General features: G+C 49.2%; 1 protein-coding gene across 2 annotated transcripts in view; it reads right to left on the bottom strand.

Annotated features, from left to right (window-relative positions):
• Positions 1–757: 757 nt before the first annotated feature.
• Positions 758–17,096, bottom strand: part of LOC135911432 (sodium-dependent phosphate transport protein 2C-like) — a 57,540-nt gene continuing 41,201 nt past the window's right edge. For both annotated transcript variants that reach the window (XM_065443719.2, XM_070538050.1), the window contains 3 exons: positions 10,769–10,926; positions 3,763–4,183; positions 758–1,476 (listed from right to left, as the gene is read on the bottom strand). In XM_065443719.2, the coding sequence (XP_065299791.1) occupies positions 1,223–1,476; positions 3,763–4,183; positions 10,769–10,926 (833 nt within the window). In that variant the 3' untranslated portion in view covers positions 758–1,222. The remainder of the gene's footprint in view (positions 1,477–3,762; positions 4,184–10,768; positions 10,927–17,096) is intronic.

Raw genomic sequence — 17,096 nt, 5'->3', positions numbered from 1 at the left:
ACGGAAGTGTCAGTTGAAGCACTACTGATTATTAAAAGACTGCTTACGCGTAAGAATGCGAAAGCATTATGCCGTTTGCAGACCTCAGAACGTCATGAACGCGCACACTCATGACGTGGCGCCACCTCCTCCCCATTGGCTGCGCCGTCACGTGCCCAGTGACGTATGGGCTAGGCACACCTACAGTCACCCAGAACCGCAGAACCCCCAGTGACGTCGGACAGGCGTGCTCGTCTCGCACCCAGACCGAAATGTACGAAATTTTTTTTCAAGGCCATTTACTTCGTTTACGGGAACTTCCCAGAGAAACTTGACGCCAAATCGAGCATTATTTAACGTGTTTTTACTCTTTGCGGCGTCGTCCATTTTTTGTTCCATGCTTCGGTCACGATGACTACGACGGATTTTCGCTCAATGGGACATTAATAAACTTGACCTGCGAAATATGCTGTTTGGTAACATTGCTCGAATGCTAATCATATTACAATCCACAATAATCGTGAGATGGGTTCTGCCCTAATTGTTCGTGGTGGAGAATCTTCGACAAGCTTGGTCGCGCGCGGCGCACACCATCCCTCAGGTACTTCAGGACTTTCACGTAGAACGCCGTCTTGACAGTTTGACCTTCCGACACACATTTCGTGGTGCACAATTTCGTGGCAGTCAAAACGCACCGTCAAAAATTAGAACGCCCAGAATAGCATCAGGTAATACTCGTCCGAAGCGGCTGACACGTGTGATTGCCGGTGTTTTAGGCACAAAAACACAAGGTGACGATAAAAGTTCTTTTATTCCCCTGTTACCCTGTCGGCTCAAATCTTCTACACGTGAAACTACCCGTTTTAGGAGGAGCGGGTGACGCGGCAGTGGCATGACGACGAATCGACTAATAATACGCTGTAATATACGCCAGGATCGCGGCACTGTCCAGCAGTACCGAGCGCCTGAGAAGAGTACGGAACTGGACTAAAGGGATAGCATCAAATGTACATTTTTTCACACATAAAATAAATCGCTTCGTATACGCGCTACGCTTCTGCAAAACAGGTCAGTCTAAATCGTGCATCTGTCCCACGTTAAAGTTCCGAATACGTAAAAAAAAACGAAGAAACAAAAACAGCATGCGGAGCGCAGTCAGTCGCAGCTGTTGAACCACGCAGAGGGTGGTCCCGTGTGGGACCTCCAGCTGCCTCGTCGCTGCCTCTGCGCAGGGTCTATTTCGCTAGGAGGCCTTGGGGGCAGCGGGCGGCGGCGGGGGTCCGAGGAAGGCGTCGAGTATACGCCATCGCCTGAGCACGTACTCCTCGAGCAGCGCGTCGAGCGGCGCCAGCGAGTGCATCCACAAGGGCAGCCAGGCCCAGGAGCGCAGGAAAGGTGGCAGCCAGTGCGGCCGGTTTCGCTGGGCCGTGTTCAGCGCTACCAGGAACAGTGCGACCAGCAGTAGCGGCACGCCCACGGTGCTGAACAGCGTGCTGCCTGTAGTGCATCAAGGGACGATTGTAGGCTGTAAGAAATGTCCATCCAGGTGCGAGACCTACTCATCTCAGGAGTGTATACGCATGGGTATAAAGTGCGCGTGCAGCCACTGTCGTTAACGCTTTTGAGCAGGTCCGGCCTCACCTGGGCTCAGCATTCAAGAGGGCATTAGGTGACGAAAGCCTTAGAACCCTCTTCGGAAGCGCCATACACTTTTACACTGATTACAAGCTGGACGTAGGAATACGTGTAGGCGACTGCGGCGGAGAACCTCAGAATGCACGTAGTGCTGGCGCCGCATGGTCGGTCGCTGTAAATGCGTAGGTTTCGTAACGGTGGCCCCATCTCGCCATGGCAGCATACAAAGAAGTACATACTCTAACCAGTATGAACTACGCTCACAGGGTGCCGATCGGTGCCCTGCCCAACTGGATATTTGAAAGAACGACTTCAACGCGACAGCTATAATATAGTCGTCTTCAGGGGTGTGGGACTCGCCTGAGAGAGCAGAATATTTTGGTACAGTAGACGTGAAACTCGGTGAAAGTCGTTCTTCCTCTGACTAAGGAGCATTGCGAGCAACGCCACTGAAGACAAGACAAAGAGGGAAAAGAAGCCACAGGACACATCCTTAGCACAGCCGGAGCAAATGTCCGATGGTACGTCCTTCTGTGACCGTATGTAAGCCATTCCGCTGGCGATGCATTGTTTCCGACTAGTCTAACTTGACATCCTAATAAGCGCCCATGCGTGAGCTGCGGAATGCGACTTGTGTCTGCATAATATCTTGGTTTGAGGTAGTTTGTGGGTCATAATTCAAAGAAATTAACGGCACAAGGTTTGTTACCGTGAACAGCTTAGAGTTAGCAGAGCGTCGTCGCTCCCTCGTATATCGGTAAGCACGAAAAGAATAACTGCCGAGAGTGTGTTTTATGCACAAACTAGTATGTATTTGCATTATTTGCCATTTATTCGATTGTGAAAGTGGTGACAGACATTTACAAAGGAGTAACCGCCGAAGGTCATAAGCGCAATAGGAATTTCAGCAATCCGCTTTTACATTTTGCAGCGTTGTCGCCCTTTATTTTATGCTATTCATATTCCATACCTTCTACAGCATTGCGCGATTGTTAGACAACAGTATTCCGATAGCGGGCCATTCCGCAATGTGGGAATTGGGCACGTACTCCTTAGCCTAAAGATAACGGAGACCATCCAACCTGGCGTTTACGCATACCATTACGAGCTGGTGCTACACAAAGTCGTAGACCGGCGAAGTTGCCATGCAGTGTCAAAATATTTGAGACTGTGTTCAGTCATTGTGGGTTTTAGTTTTGTGCGACCCGAGACTAGCTGCTTTCCTGCATTTAGGATGCATTTATAAGCTTCTACTCAGGTTTGTTCCTTGGTTGGTTGTTTTCTACTAGGAAGAGCAACGTTGCTAAACACACGTGTCGTAGACGCCTAAATACGCGTCACCTAGCGATACTGTGCACCCCATACCACATCAATATGGCAACACTAGTGCATTTTTACGCCGAGATAAAACTCCCCTAGTGTTTCCTTCGATTGTTCGCACTTTGTGCAATAAAAATTCATTTACGAGTCAGTGCCATCTGTGTGTTCTTCTCTGTTGTCTACGGGTGTGAGAACACTTATACTCAAGATCGAACAGAAAGTGGATCTATTACAACCAGAAGCGAATATAATTCTATAGCGAATACTTTTTCGAATAATGTGCGAATAATGAATAGCCGTTTTGACCATTAATGTCGAAAAGATGTTCACATCCTAACTCACAACGTTCGCAAACTTCTTTCATTACAATGCACATCATCTAGCTTTGATCTCTTAAAGCACAAATAGGGAATTTATGCTATATTTCTGCGTTATTTTCGCATGCTCGAGAACCTTCAATGAGTGCGAATGATATCGGTTTAACCTGAAAGTTTACGTCTCTCAGTGACGTTTAGCTAGCTCTATCACGTAGCTTGTACTTTATGTCTGCTATAGTATGACAAACGGAATTAAATTATTCGTCCATTTGGTCCAATTTCACGTTATATCGTCTACAGCTGTCAATTGAAAAGCTTCGAAAATATTAAAAAAACTACTTGAAAAGCATTTGTATCTGCAAATAGCGATTATTACATTCCAAGACCAGCTAGAACTTTACAATGTTGCATAAGTGCGCAGAACCATCACGATCACGTATGTGCAAATCTTCAGCAAGCGTTACTGCCCACGCGAGGCTACTTGTCCACCGCCGCAACGGATCTAACTCACCGGCGAACGACAGGACGAGCGCGAGCAGCGGCAGCGTGAGGAACACGAGCAGCAGGTAGGCGACGGCGAACCACCGGTACTGGGCGGCCGTGGCTGCCAGCAGCTGCGCCAGCGGCAGCGGGAACCGCATGAAGGGCACCGGGTAGAAGAGCAGGGCGCCGTACACGTTGAAGAAGCCGTGGCACAGCGCCAGCTGGAGCGTCTCGGGCGTCGGGTCGCCCGCGAGCGCGGCCAGCAGGCCCGTGCTGGTGGTGCCGATGTTGGCGCCCACCAGCACCGGGTAGGCGCGCTGCAGGCTGGCCACGCGGTCGCCCGCCGACGCGGCCAGCAGCGCCAGGGTCGAGCTGAGCGCCGTGCTGCTCTGCATCACCAGGGTGGCGAGAAGGCCCAGGCAGAGGCAGGCGTAGCCCTCGAGCAGGCCCTGAGTGGGACGAGCGGGTATGTATGTATGTATGTATGTATGTATGTATGTATGTATGTATGTATGTATGTATGTATGTATGTATGTATGTATGTATTTATGTATGTATGTATGTATGCATGTATGCATGTATGTATGTATGTATGTATGTATGTATGTATGTATGTATGTATGTATGTATGTATGTATGTATGTATGTATGTATGTATACGTACTGTAGGGGTTGGAGGACGGGACTTCGGGATGAAAACCCAAACTTGGGAGGGATTTATTCTACATTATGTACAGGGAGGTGAGCGTCAATTAACATTCGTACTGTCATTACGGGCCGGCAGCAACTCGGACGCTGCGGCCCGCGGCAAGAAGTTCGAGAGAGGTGAATCAGGGAATCAGGGCATGTCCCAGAATGCTCAGGTCTCTCTGGAAGGCTTCTTATAAACCCTCCGAGCACTGCAAGTCACGTCATGTTTGACCAATGGGAGAGTCCGCTCCGATGACGCCACTTTCAGCCAATGGTAGGCGCCCGTGTCGTGGTGTCACACCTGGCGGCTTGCTGCGGTCTTGCATCGCAGACTGGCAATGCACTTCGAACAAAGAGAAGGGGAGGGCTGCACCTGCTTCATTGTCGGATGCCCACCTGCTAATCCCGGCGGCGCACGAACTTGTTGGCATGTAAACTCGTTGCCTTAAACTTGTCTGCTCGGCCGCTTCTCTGGAATGCGCTTTCCTGCTTCTGCATTCCTCAATTAGCTGTGCTGCAATCCGATGTGGTCTGGGGAACTCGAAGTAATCGCAGGAACCAGCTCCATATCTAACAGCTCGTCCTCGCCCCGGTTGTTCTGAATGGCCGGTGAAATCAATTCGCTGGCCATGAGGAACGCTGAAAGAAGCTGCAGGGTACTGGGGTCGAGCCTCGTTTGACGAACTTCGGGATCCTTGGCCCTGGAGAACAGACGTCAAACAAACAAAACAGCACAGCGCTGCACCACGCGTAAGCGCAGGCTCTTCACCCCTGACTCGCCAGACTATTACTGAGTCAAAATCAACCCTGATCTTTTATTTCCCCAATTTCGACAAAACAGTTCCAACCACCCTTCCAAACCGCTATCCATTTCTCCCCGAATGCCGACAAGACCAGAGTACTATTGTTGTTGCAAAACAAAAGGGTCGTTGACGATGCAAACAACAAATGAAAACAGCCGAACATAACTTAAGTGGCCTAACTACACGAACAGCATGATTCCAATCTATCGCAGTGGCGTACTTATCACACGTATTGGTGCCACTGAACAATCTGGTCAACCTCACAAGTACGTAATCACAAGCGCACTAGCCTTGTGGTCACTAAACAAAACGCGTACTTGCATTGTAGGCAAACTTTTCACTTACGCTTACTCACGTTTTTTCCCTGAAGGTCCTACAGGACACGTGACGTAAACGAACAATTAAACTTGCGGGACTTACACACTCCGCAGAACTCTTAAAATGATGCGTCTTCTACTAACTCTTTCCACGCACGTTCACTAAAGAAGTCAGAATACGGCTGCCCTCAACACACACTAGCAACCCAGTCATAAATCTGCTTCCTTCCGTCCACACAGGACACGCGCTAACGGAACTAAGAACGCTTCTCAGTGCAAATCATGCACTCACTCAAATCTACGCGCTTAACCTTACAAAATTCAAAAACGCTTAAAAAGAAAGAAGGTTAAATAAACCACACGCGCGTTACGATAGGCCTCTCAACAATAACCTTGACCCTCAGGTTACTCACACACACAAAAAAAAGGCCTATCTACTTATTAATGAGCATCTCGCGAGACTACATGTTTACTTAAAACGCATCTTTCAAATCTCGAGCTTCTCAAACGAAAACACAAACAAAGCTCATACCTTTACATATTGAAAGAAAACCTAGTCTCAAATCGCGAAATTTTCCGATGCTCAAAAATAAAACAAGACACTTCATTTCTACGGAAGCGCTCCAGGCCTCCTTTTCCAAACGCTTCCGTCTGACTCATACTTTGAGTCGAACGCGGGGTGGACGTGGTCTGAAAGCTACTCTGGCTGCCGAGAGACAACAAAAGGGCTGATTCACTATCAGCTCCCCCAAGACGTTACGGTCTACTGCCAATTTGCGTCCCCGCGCCCCGCTTTCAACACGAACTCGATTGACCGCGTCGCCACTCCCCACCTGGTCTCGTCCTGCCACCTTGCGTTTCTTCGAACTGCACGCTGAGCTATAAAAAGAACTACGGAACGACGAGGAGCTTAACTGCCCCGTGCCCTTTGTCCGCGTCCGCGCAGAACATTCTTCGCGGTCCCCCTTTGACCGGTGGCTCGACCATTTTGGATGCGTCAACATCGTCCTAGACGACCGCACCTCCTTCCTCGCGCCCTGCCCTTTTGGGTTTCTCGCCATCTTTGGCGGCGCTACATTAATTACCGACTTTCGGTTTTTACCGCGCTTCTTTTTAAGGCGCTTTCTCTTTGCACTAGCCTTCATGTCGCCTTCTCGTGCCTCGTGCTGGCCGGTACACATTTCGTCGGCCCGGATCGGCCTCTTACCCGCACAGTCTGAGTGATTTACATTTAAATCTACTCTCACTTTGCCTCGACTGGCGGACAGCCCAACCAACTCTGGCACAATGCAGCAGGCTTTACTCGAGTAAGACAACTCGCACTCTTGCGAACTGCCCTCTACTACATTGCCCAGCGCACGCTGTGAATCGGCACACAGCCCGTCGGTATCGATCGCTGTCTCACGCGCCCAGTCCGAATGATTAACAACTGAATCATCCCTCTCTAGGCTACCTAGACTGGCGGAGAGCCGCACCGATCCCTGGACAATGCAGTTGTTCTCTCGTGAGCTACGGAGCTCGCCATCCCGAGAACTATTCTCAACTGCACCGTCCAGCTCGCACTTCATTTCTGCACGCACATCTGGCTCTACATGGGTGCTCGCGTCTGTCGCGTCAACAGTACCCTTTTCCTCGCTAGCAAGCTCGCTAACCTTACCAGCGACGCACACACGCGGTAACTGTGCCAATTTGTTCGCAGCTGGCCTAGCTGTCTCCACAGTCATCTGTTGGCACAGCACCTCGTCGCTCTCATTCTGGCCTTTAACGGCCTCTATTGCCACTAAGGCATCGTTAGCAGCTAGCCTTTTCCCTTTACTTATGAATCTGCAGCTAATCTCACAGGCACTACTCTTTTCGTCGGCTTCTGGCAAAAATCCGCTCGATGCTTCCTCATCCTTTCGCTCTGTACTACGTACAGAATTCTCAGACAGCCGTTGTCTCTGTGCCAATAACTGATCACAATCCTGTATCTCTTTGATCAGTGCTGCCTTCTCTCTCTCATACTTTTCCTCTCGCTCACGTTCGCGTTCATTCTCACGTCCGTGACGCTCACACCTAAGAGCAAGTTCTTGAAGCTCCTGGTTCCGTTCATTCTCGCGTTCTTCACGCTTATGCTTACTCCTAAGTTCACGGCGCTCTCGCAAACGTACACGACGCGCACGCTCCCGTGGCTCCTGTATCACTTCCCAAGCAAGCTCAATGCTTTTGTCATCATTGCCACTATCATTAATCGCCTTTATGATAGCTGGCGTTTCCATCCGTTCGTCCGCCTCAACTCCCAAATCGTCGCACACCAACAACAAATCTAACCTCGTCAACCTTCTAAGATCCATGGCAGCTGCCCCGACAGGTGGTTAAAACTGTTTTCCTTAATTAATTTGTGCAAACACACAATGCAACAAACTCCCGATTCCCAGAACTATCAAAATTGAGCACACAACCTTTGAGTCTGGCGAATCATAAGGAAAAAAACCACGCGCTCACTTACGGTTGCAGCACCCTGCCATCCGGTTCGTTCGTCCGCTGTTCCCGTTTCCTCCGGACTCCCTGGGTCGAAGGCTCGCTCCTTCTTCGCTACTCCCAGTTTCTTCGGACCTCTTTCGACGAAGGCTCTCTCTTCTTCGCTCTTCCCGGTTCCTTAGGATCTCTCTTGACGAAGGTTTATCCGTAGCGCTGCCACCAGCTGATGCATTCGGAGGCGATCCTACCGCTGCCAACCAGATGTAGGGGTTGGAGGACGGGACTTCGGGATGAAAACCCAAACTTGGGAGGGATTTATTCTACATTATGTACAGGGAGGTGAGCGTCAATTAACATTCGTACTGTCATTACGGGCCGGCAGCAACTCGGACGCTGCGGCCCGCGGCAAGAAGTTCGAGAGAGGTGAATCAGGGAATCAGGGCATGTCCCAGAATGCTCAGGTCTCTCTGGAAGGCTTCTTATAAACCCTCCGAGCACTGCAAGTCACGTCATGTTTGACCAATGGGAGAGTCCGCTCCGATGACGCCACTTTCAGCCAATGGTAGGCGCCCGTGTCGTGGTGTCACACCTGGCGGCTTGCTGCGGTCTTGCATCGCAGACTGGCAATGCACTTCGAACAAAGAGAAGGGGAGGGCTGCACCTGCTTCATTGTCGGATGCCCACCTGCTAATCCCGGCGGCGCACGAACTTGTTGGCATGTAAACTCGTTGCCTTAAACTTGTCTGCTCGGCCGCTTCTCTGGAATGCGCTTTCCTGCTTCTGCATTCCTCAATTAGCTGTGCTGCAATCCGATGTGGTCTGGGGAACTCGAAGTAATCGCAGGAACCAGCTCCATATCTAACAGTACGTAAGTTATGAGCAACCCCTTCGAAACCAGGGCCCGTATTCACAAAACATTCTTACGCTAAAAGCGTTCGTGCCAGCCAATAGTAATGTCGTACATCTTATTAGTGAAGGCGATCAGCCAATGAAAAACAGCACTTATAAACGAAAAGCTTTGTGAATGCGGCCCCAGTTTTCTGGCTGATGAGTAGTGCGTGCTACTGAAGCAATCTTTGCAAAGGTGAAGCTTTGGCCTAGTAATCGTCTAGTATTCTTATTAGCAGCCTGATAATGGCGCCTAAGTTGACGACACGTGCTGGTGGTAGTTAGTGGATATGATGTGTGTCCTAGCGAGTCGCCTCCGAGATTTGTCAGCGCGCGGCGGACAGCTGCAGGTGGTGCCCAATCTTGGAGGCGATGCCAAAAATTCGTGCGTTCCGAGTCATGCGTCACTACCGGAGTCACGAAAGGGTCACCTACTTTTGTGACGCTTTCGTGACGCATCCACTCGCATTAGAACCGTAAAATTTTGTACAGAGGCTACTTCTGTATGAACACTTTTTGCACCTATGCTTTTTACGTGGCCCAATATTTCGTTGCAGTTGGCTTTTAAGGCACATGATATTTCGAGCTAACGAGCCATTGAACCTGATATGAACTCACTGCCTTATAACGACCCGTATTTTGAGTGTGTGTTGTCTGCGACTATGCCACCAATACTACAGCTGTTTGTTGCTCTACTTACTCCACAGCGCATGAAGTACAAGATGGCTAGCTGCGCATTTTACAGCGGAGCTATTAGAACCTCACTGGGTTTTTCTTGACGTGGGCAGCTTCGCCGAGCTGGGACGAGAGAGCTGAGAGAGAGTGAAAGCAGAGTATAAAAATAGCATTGCGCACTATAAACGCCGGCTACAACGCTGGCAACTTTACTGAGGACTGCCACCCGTCGCGCATAGTGGAGTCTAGCCACATCCTCCCTCTTTCTCTATCATCTTTCACTTCCCTCTCCCTCTCCACTGGTGACACTTTTTTTTCTTTCTCAATGCTGGCAACGCTTCGCTGTGCTCCCTGACGGGTTGCAGAATCAAGCGTCTTTCCTTTCTTTAGATCACTATCATCCCTATCATCATAGCGACGCGGCTATGGTGGGTGGAGACTAGCGCAGAACGAAAAGCGGCGCACATGCAAGCGAGGAACGCGGCCCAGATGTGTGCCCTCTCTTGTGGCGCGCGAGGAAGGATGATGATGATAGTGATCTAAGGAAAGGAAGGACGCTTTGTTCTGCAACCCGTCAGGGAGCACGGCGAAGCGTCATCAGGGGAGAGGGAATGGGTAGTGAAAGATGATAGAGAAAGAGGGAGGATGTGGCCTAATAGACTCCACTAATCGCGACAGGTGGCAGTCCTCAGTAAAGTTGCCAGCGTTGTAGCGGGCGCTTATAGGGTGTCTATTCCCGTGGAACTTATAAACTCCAGCAGGCTTCGCAGCGCAGGGAGCTGTGGACACACTGGGAACAGCAGGTCAGTCTCTGTGGCCGCTAGAAGGCCGTGGCGTCTGTAGGTGTTGATCACTGTGGAGCGTTCCTGCGCCAAGCATGGGCAAGCACAGAGAAGGTGCTCCAGAGTCTCGGGGTCCCCGCACCTCTTGAGGAAGGAGGGGCGTTCTTCTCCGGTGGCTGCTAGGGTGCCTCGATGTCCTCCTCGCCCGCTATTCAGTAATGAGTGGAGACAACTGCAGCGGCTACAACGGCGTTAGCCACGCGAATCGCGGACGCCACAGCAGACTTTGGCGCATGCCATAGGGACGCGTTGCCGGCGCTCGTGTGTCTTGTGTGCGGTTTGACACTACTTTACTGGCCTTCCACCAGCTCCGCTGGTCTCTGATGTTTGCTATAGCAGAGCAACGCATCATTGTTTACCTGTGGCACCCGAGACAACGCCACCTGTAGCCGCAGGGCGGGGCTCAGGGTGCGCGCCAGCAGGCTCAGGCAGCCGAGAAGAAGCAGCAGCGAAACGAAGAGCAGCACCAGGCCGGCCGTCTGGTCGCTCAGTTGGAGGCGCGCCAGCGCGTTTTGGCCTGCGAAAAAACAACATGCAGCCCGGCCGGTTTGAGTGCTGGCGCTTGAGATCCGCATTTCACGTTGAGACGATGGCACGTGAAGGCGCTAATTGAGTCGAGGGGTTTACTTCCTAGCAGTCTTGTGCCGCTGGGCAGTAACGGCCGGCGGGAACGTGGTATATTTTACCACTGCGTGACCAGCTGTTGCGCTAGCAGGGCAGGAAACACTAGCTGACTAGTGGCGACCGACCGAGGTTGAGCCGGAAGTTAATTATGAGTTGCATCCGTCGTCAAAACGTCGCCAAAATTAGCCTTCTCTCGAGCGTTACATAAACAAAACAACATCATCAACAACAAAATGGCTACAGCCCGGACCTGAGGCGAAAAGGGGGGAATTTAATTTTGATGTCACGTTAACATTTGTTAGCCAACTGATTTTCCACAACAGCAATAGCCGTGGTGTGTGATGCAGTGATGAGATAATTATTTGCCAGATAACGACAGACAGAATGACCGCTCTGTAGCATACTGAACATTCATTGTCATTAAATAGACGGATTGTATTGTCCCGTCCAACTTATAAATAAGGCCTCTCTGAAAACTTACCCGCAAGCTTTTCTAGCATCATTACTCGAGCAAACTGGTTTAAAGCAAGCGCCATAGCAGGTTTTCGATATTCAACCACGAGTCGGGATGAGGAAGAATGGAGCCGCGTAACATGGGTGCATAATAGTTCTATCGAGTATTGCTACAGTAAACTCCCAGTTGTACGAACGCCGGTTTATCGAATATTTCAGGATAACGAACTTTTTAAAAATCCCCGGCAGTTTTCTTATAGATTCTATGCCAAAATGTTTCACTTAAACGAATTGCGGAACAGTCAATATTTCAGTTTAACGAAGTTTTGCGCCCTGCACTGCAGGCGCAACCGATGCCCGCCCTCGTCAAACTGGCGCTCCAGCGGAAATGTAACGGATGGATGGATGGATGTTATGAGCGTCCCCTTTGGAACGGGGCGGTGGCTTGCGCCACCAAGCTCTTGCTACTATGCTGCCTAATATCCTACCTAGGTTAACCCATGAGAAAAAAAAACACACTATGAACTACCACGTCCAAATTTTCTGATACCCTATTGCGAACTGTGCTTTTGTACGTCTCCGTCCTTTGTCGTTTCCCTACTTTTCTTCCACCAATCCTCCAATCGCCTCTTACTGATGTCTATTGCGGACCTGTTTGCTTTTCCACTGCTCCCGCTGAACCCAAGGGCTTCAAGGAGGCCAGTGGTGCCTAAATCGACCGCTGGATAGATGTCTTCACATTCTAATAAAATATGCTCCGTCGTTTCCCTAGCTTTACCGCAGCAAGCACATGCTTCTTCTTCCTTCTTATATCTCGCTTTATACGTGCGTGTTCTAAGGCATCCCGATCTCGCTTCGAAAAGTAATGAGCTTCCCTTTGAGTTATCATAAATCGTTTCTTTCCTAATTTCGTTTTTTCCCCTTAAGTAGTTACTCATGGCAGGTTTCTTTTCCATTGCCGCCACCCATGAGATTAATTCAGCCTCTCTGACTTTCCGCTTGACCTTCTTTGTTGCTGTGTTGCCCACCCCACAGGCCGCATACTTGCTGGTAAGCTTCCTAGTTCTTTTCCTCCACTGTGAATCAATGTTTTGCCTGTACAGATACCTGAACACTCTCCCAGCCCATTTACTTTCCTCCATATTCCTCAGCCGTTCTTCATACTCAATTTTACTGCGAGCTTCCCTCACTTCAAAACTAGTCCAGCCCATATCCCCTTGCACAGCTTCATTTGTAGTCTTCCCGTGAGCGCCCAATGCGAGGCGACCCACTGACCTTTGGTTCCCGTCGAGTCCTGATTGTACCCCTGATTTAAAGCAAACAACCGCATTTGCAAAAGTAAGTCCTGGAACCATTACCCCTTTCCACATACCTCGGAGGACCTCGTACCTATTGTATCCCCATAGCGCTCTGTGCTTCATTATGGCTGCATTTCTCTTCCCCTTGACTGTTATGGTTTTTTCCTGTGTTTCCATATATCCGTTGCCTTCGTTTATCCATATACCAAGGTATTTATATTCTGTTACCCGAGGTATTTCTTGGCCCTGTATCTCCACTGTCTGTTCACTGTTTTCATTGAATACAATAACACCTGATTTTCTAACACTAAATTTCAAACCTAAATTGTTGCCTTCCTGTCCACAAATATTAGCCAGACGTTGCAAATCACTTTGGTTGTTTGCGAGCAACACAATGTCGTCTGCATAAAATAAACCTGGGAGTTGCTGCTCTATTACTGTACCTGCCTGTTTGTAACGTCGCTGGCGCTACAGCGCCCCTGGGGCAAAGCGGCGACGTGGAAAACGAACCGCAACAAGGCATGGCCTCCGAGATTGCCCGCACAAAACGAGCTCGCGTGTAATCTCGGAGGCCATAAACAAAGTAACATCGCTGGCGCTTACAACGCCGCCAGAGCAAAGCGGCAATCTGTCACACCACAAACCACGTGGTGTGTGATATTCTGGAGAATCTGCGGATTGTTTTCAGTGTTCGTCCTGAAGAAGAAGAGTGCGACGAAGAAGAGGCAACTGCCGAGCCAGTTTCAAGCCCTATAACTCTAGCTGAGGTTATAGGGTACATTGGAAAGTTGAGAGACTTTGTGTCTCAACAGCAAGCTGTGCCAGAAGAAGGGTACAAAAAACATTGACTCTTTGGACAGTTTTGTTACTTCCTGTGCTTTAAAAGTACAAGGGCAGAAGAAGATTGCAGAGTTTTTTTTTTCTAAATGAGAAAGGCAGCATTATATCTTATGGACCTTTTGCTTGTTGATATGTACGAATTCCATTTCACCCATTTTTAACACTATGGATGCCATTTATTTTGCTCCATGAATTGCACTGCAAACTTTTGACTCTCTATGCCATGTCTTATGTTGGTCTAGTGAATATTCAGTTTAGTGAACTTTCAGTTAGGTGAACTATTTCCTTTGGTCCCTTGCAGTTTACTCAAGTGAGAGATCACTGTATTAGGATTTATTTACTGGGGGGGGGGGGTAGTGCTGGGCAGGCCGCATGCTAGCGCAGAAATTTCAGTGCAGGAAGGGGGCACGTCCCTGATGTGTGACGCCCTAGCTACGCCACTATCCGTGTTATGACTTTTCGCCACCTCCTGCTTGTCCCTTGTTCTTGCCACTCTGCCACTCAAGCAGAGGAAAGGAACTATGGCTGTAAGTAAGACTGTCTAACTTGACGTACGAAAAGGCAGGTTCTTTAGCAAATTTTAAAACACAAACACGCCTTGTCAATTTTTGTTCCCTACCGCCCAATGCTTAAAGCCGAGGAAAACCGAAAGATCATCGTATAGACATTACAGTGATTTATTTCTGTCGCACATCGTTTGTTATTGCTTCTGCTTAATGTGTGACCTAAAAAAAGATAACTGGCTACGGACTTTTTTCGGTTGGAAAACTCGCGCAGGCAGGTTACCTAAAACTGCCACTTCTCAATATCGGGGAATTTCTCCTAAACACCACCGAGGCGTCATAGAGAGCTTTAGGTTAGGGGACGACTAAAATATCCGAAGTTCGCTTAAGCTTTTGCTGGGACTGAAGCAGCTTGCGGGCACAGTCGCAACACAAGACTCTTGCGTCTCCTAATCTAAACCTCTCTCAGGTTCGGCAAACCGGCGGCGTCAGGATGCCTTCAACACGACTGCTTTGCTTTAACGCGGCTGGGTGCTTGCCTGCCTTTCGTCCCATAGCTGCCCATTGTTCGTATCGCACGTCTCCGTCAAGCTAGTGACTAGACAGCAAATAGAGCTTGCATTGTTGCAGGCATCGATGCTTCCTCCTCGAAACCCGCCACATTGCAGTCGATTTCACGATAGGACAGAAGTGCTACACTAAACCGGTTTAAAACGACTGACAGCGCCAGGGTAGAGTGTACTAGAATGTTTTGAGTGGCGCGACCGGCCGCCGCGGAGAGGGCCGGTGAGCGTGGAAGTTGGCGGTGGCGCTGCAGTCAACCGCACTTGAATGCGTCTTCGCGGCCAGCCTGCCGTCTGCTGCAGCGTACGGAAGTCGCTGCGTAATGCCCGCGTGATGTTCAGATTAATGCATCGTTCCTCTTTAGAAAAATGAATTATGCAAATTCTCTGTGACCTCACCCACCCCATAAAGAACTCCAAAACAATGCGTAGCTGTAGGTGAAATGCCTGGAAATTTACGCAGGAGCTCCCTCCCCGTGTACATCCGCGATCTTGTTTACTTTGCACGACGCTGCGACACGGAATTACGTAACAGCCTTGCGGCATGCAGTGACTGCAATGTTGTTGCCTTAATGCCATCGCACACACCAACGACGGGGAATGGGACAGGGTTCGGCGAGGAGCGTGCCTCGGTCACATGTAACGCTTTCGTTGTCTTTTAGCGCACGCAGTTCTTTAGAAGGGCGAGCTAGTGGACTTACTTGCAGCATCAGTGCAAGTAGAGCCTTTGTAAAAATTTCGAGCCGACGGGGTTCGCTTCCGAGCCGCACCACGTAGCTCGTAATGCATTTCCAGCGTTCCATATCTCCTGAAGGTAAGATTTTTGGTCCCGCTACCTCCAATGGGCTGAACGCCCAAAATTGCTACAGGAGCCCCACTACACGGCCTTGAAGCAAACCCCGTGACCTCTGAGCTCTTGTCAAAGGCTGTACCTAGTAAAAGGGCAGTTCTACTTCATGTATCTAATACCAACTTTCCGCGAACTTGAGAGAAGCGCCAATAGGTCAGGCAAACTTTGTGCACAACAGCCCAGTCTTCAGGCAGCAGTAGCCGCCCCCCCCCCGCTTAAAAAAATATACATGAATATGCATGACACAACTAATTTTATTCACATATACTGTGCCCCACTCAGTCCTCAACAAAATATTGCATCTCAATTTTCTACACACGGCTCAACTTTAAATGCTGCTGTGCTTTCCTTCGGGCGAAGTCACGAGACTTGTTGAGGCCTTTGACAAAAAAATGCATTCTGGTCACAAGATAAAACCCAGTCAAACTTGAGGTGAGCTCCTTGAAGCGCTGATCGCATCCAATACGGTCCATGCCTGTCTTGTTCAGAAGAGCAAGCACATCCATGATGCTGTCATGATGCAGTTCTCCAGAGCTAAAACATCCTGTGAAAACGTCCTCAAGCTGACTGATAAACTTGAAGAGGCTCAATGCGGGGTAGAGCAAGCCATCAAAATCGCATGCTTTTGTAAATGTGGCAGCATTCAAATTTTTGCCATCGCAAGCTGGTAACAGAAGCTGATCCATGCACACACGACATTTTGTTTTCAAGATACACTTTCTTGCAACATACCCTGCAATATAGTACGTAAGCCTTGAGTCACTCCTCTGATTGTTATAAGAATGTTCAGTCATAGCTTCTTTATTGTAAAGAGCTCTTTCAGCTTCATCAAGATTACCCATGTTGATCAGCATATCAATAAGTTTCTGCTGCTTGTGAGAACCTGCCGCTTGTTCCTTGACTGATAGAAGCGAGCTAACCATAACCTCAGGCACATTTGACCCAGCGACGCTCTTTGCCAGATTGTAATAATTGAGGCAGTTGATGGTTATTAGGAATTGATGTGGGCTTGGGTGGGCATTACAGCCTGACGACTGCCTTACTATACCGAATGTGCTCTCGAGCTTGTCTTGGCTCAGGCGTGATGTCATCACATATGAAAAGCCAAGCTCTGAATTTGCATACTTCAACAGCTCCAAGGTACTTGTAAGAGTGACTCTCAGTCCTTCAGCTGTTGATTCACTCAGGAACTTCCCCTTCTTTGCATGAGCTTCCCACTTATTCAAGAAGTCCAGGAAATTAACAAGCTCCTGCACTGCAGGTGACTCAGGCTTCAAAGCTTCAGATGGGAAACGTGACGTCATTGTGGTGATCAGGGACTCCATCCTCCTGTAGAAAAGTAAACATAATTGGTTTTAAGGTTGCTGAATTGACGGTATCAATCATGAAAAGGGTGTGACATTGCAGATAAAGAAAATGCCAAGAACATCTAAGTACTGCAAAAAGAAATGAAAATACTATATTGAATTATAGCCACAGTAGCTGCAATTCGAAGAAAACGTGAAATGCAAAATAGCCCATGTGCTGTACAACATGAATGCCCTTTAAACATCCCT

The sequence above is a fragment of the Dermacentor albipictus genome, chromosome 4 (genome assembly GCF_038994185.2).
Source record: "Dermacentor albipictus isolate Rhodes 1998 colony chromosome 4, USDA_Dalb.pri_finalv2, whole genome shotgun sequence".
Lineage (NCBI taxonomy): Eukaryota > Metazoa > Arthropoda > Arachnida > Ixodida > Ixodidae > Dermacentor > Dermacentor albipictus.
Note: the sequence above shows the minus strand (reverse complement) of the source record. Positions and strands in the feature narration are given on the sequence as shown.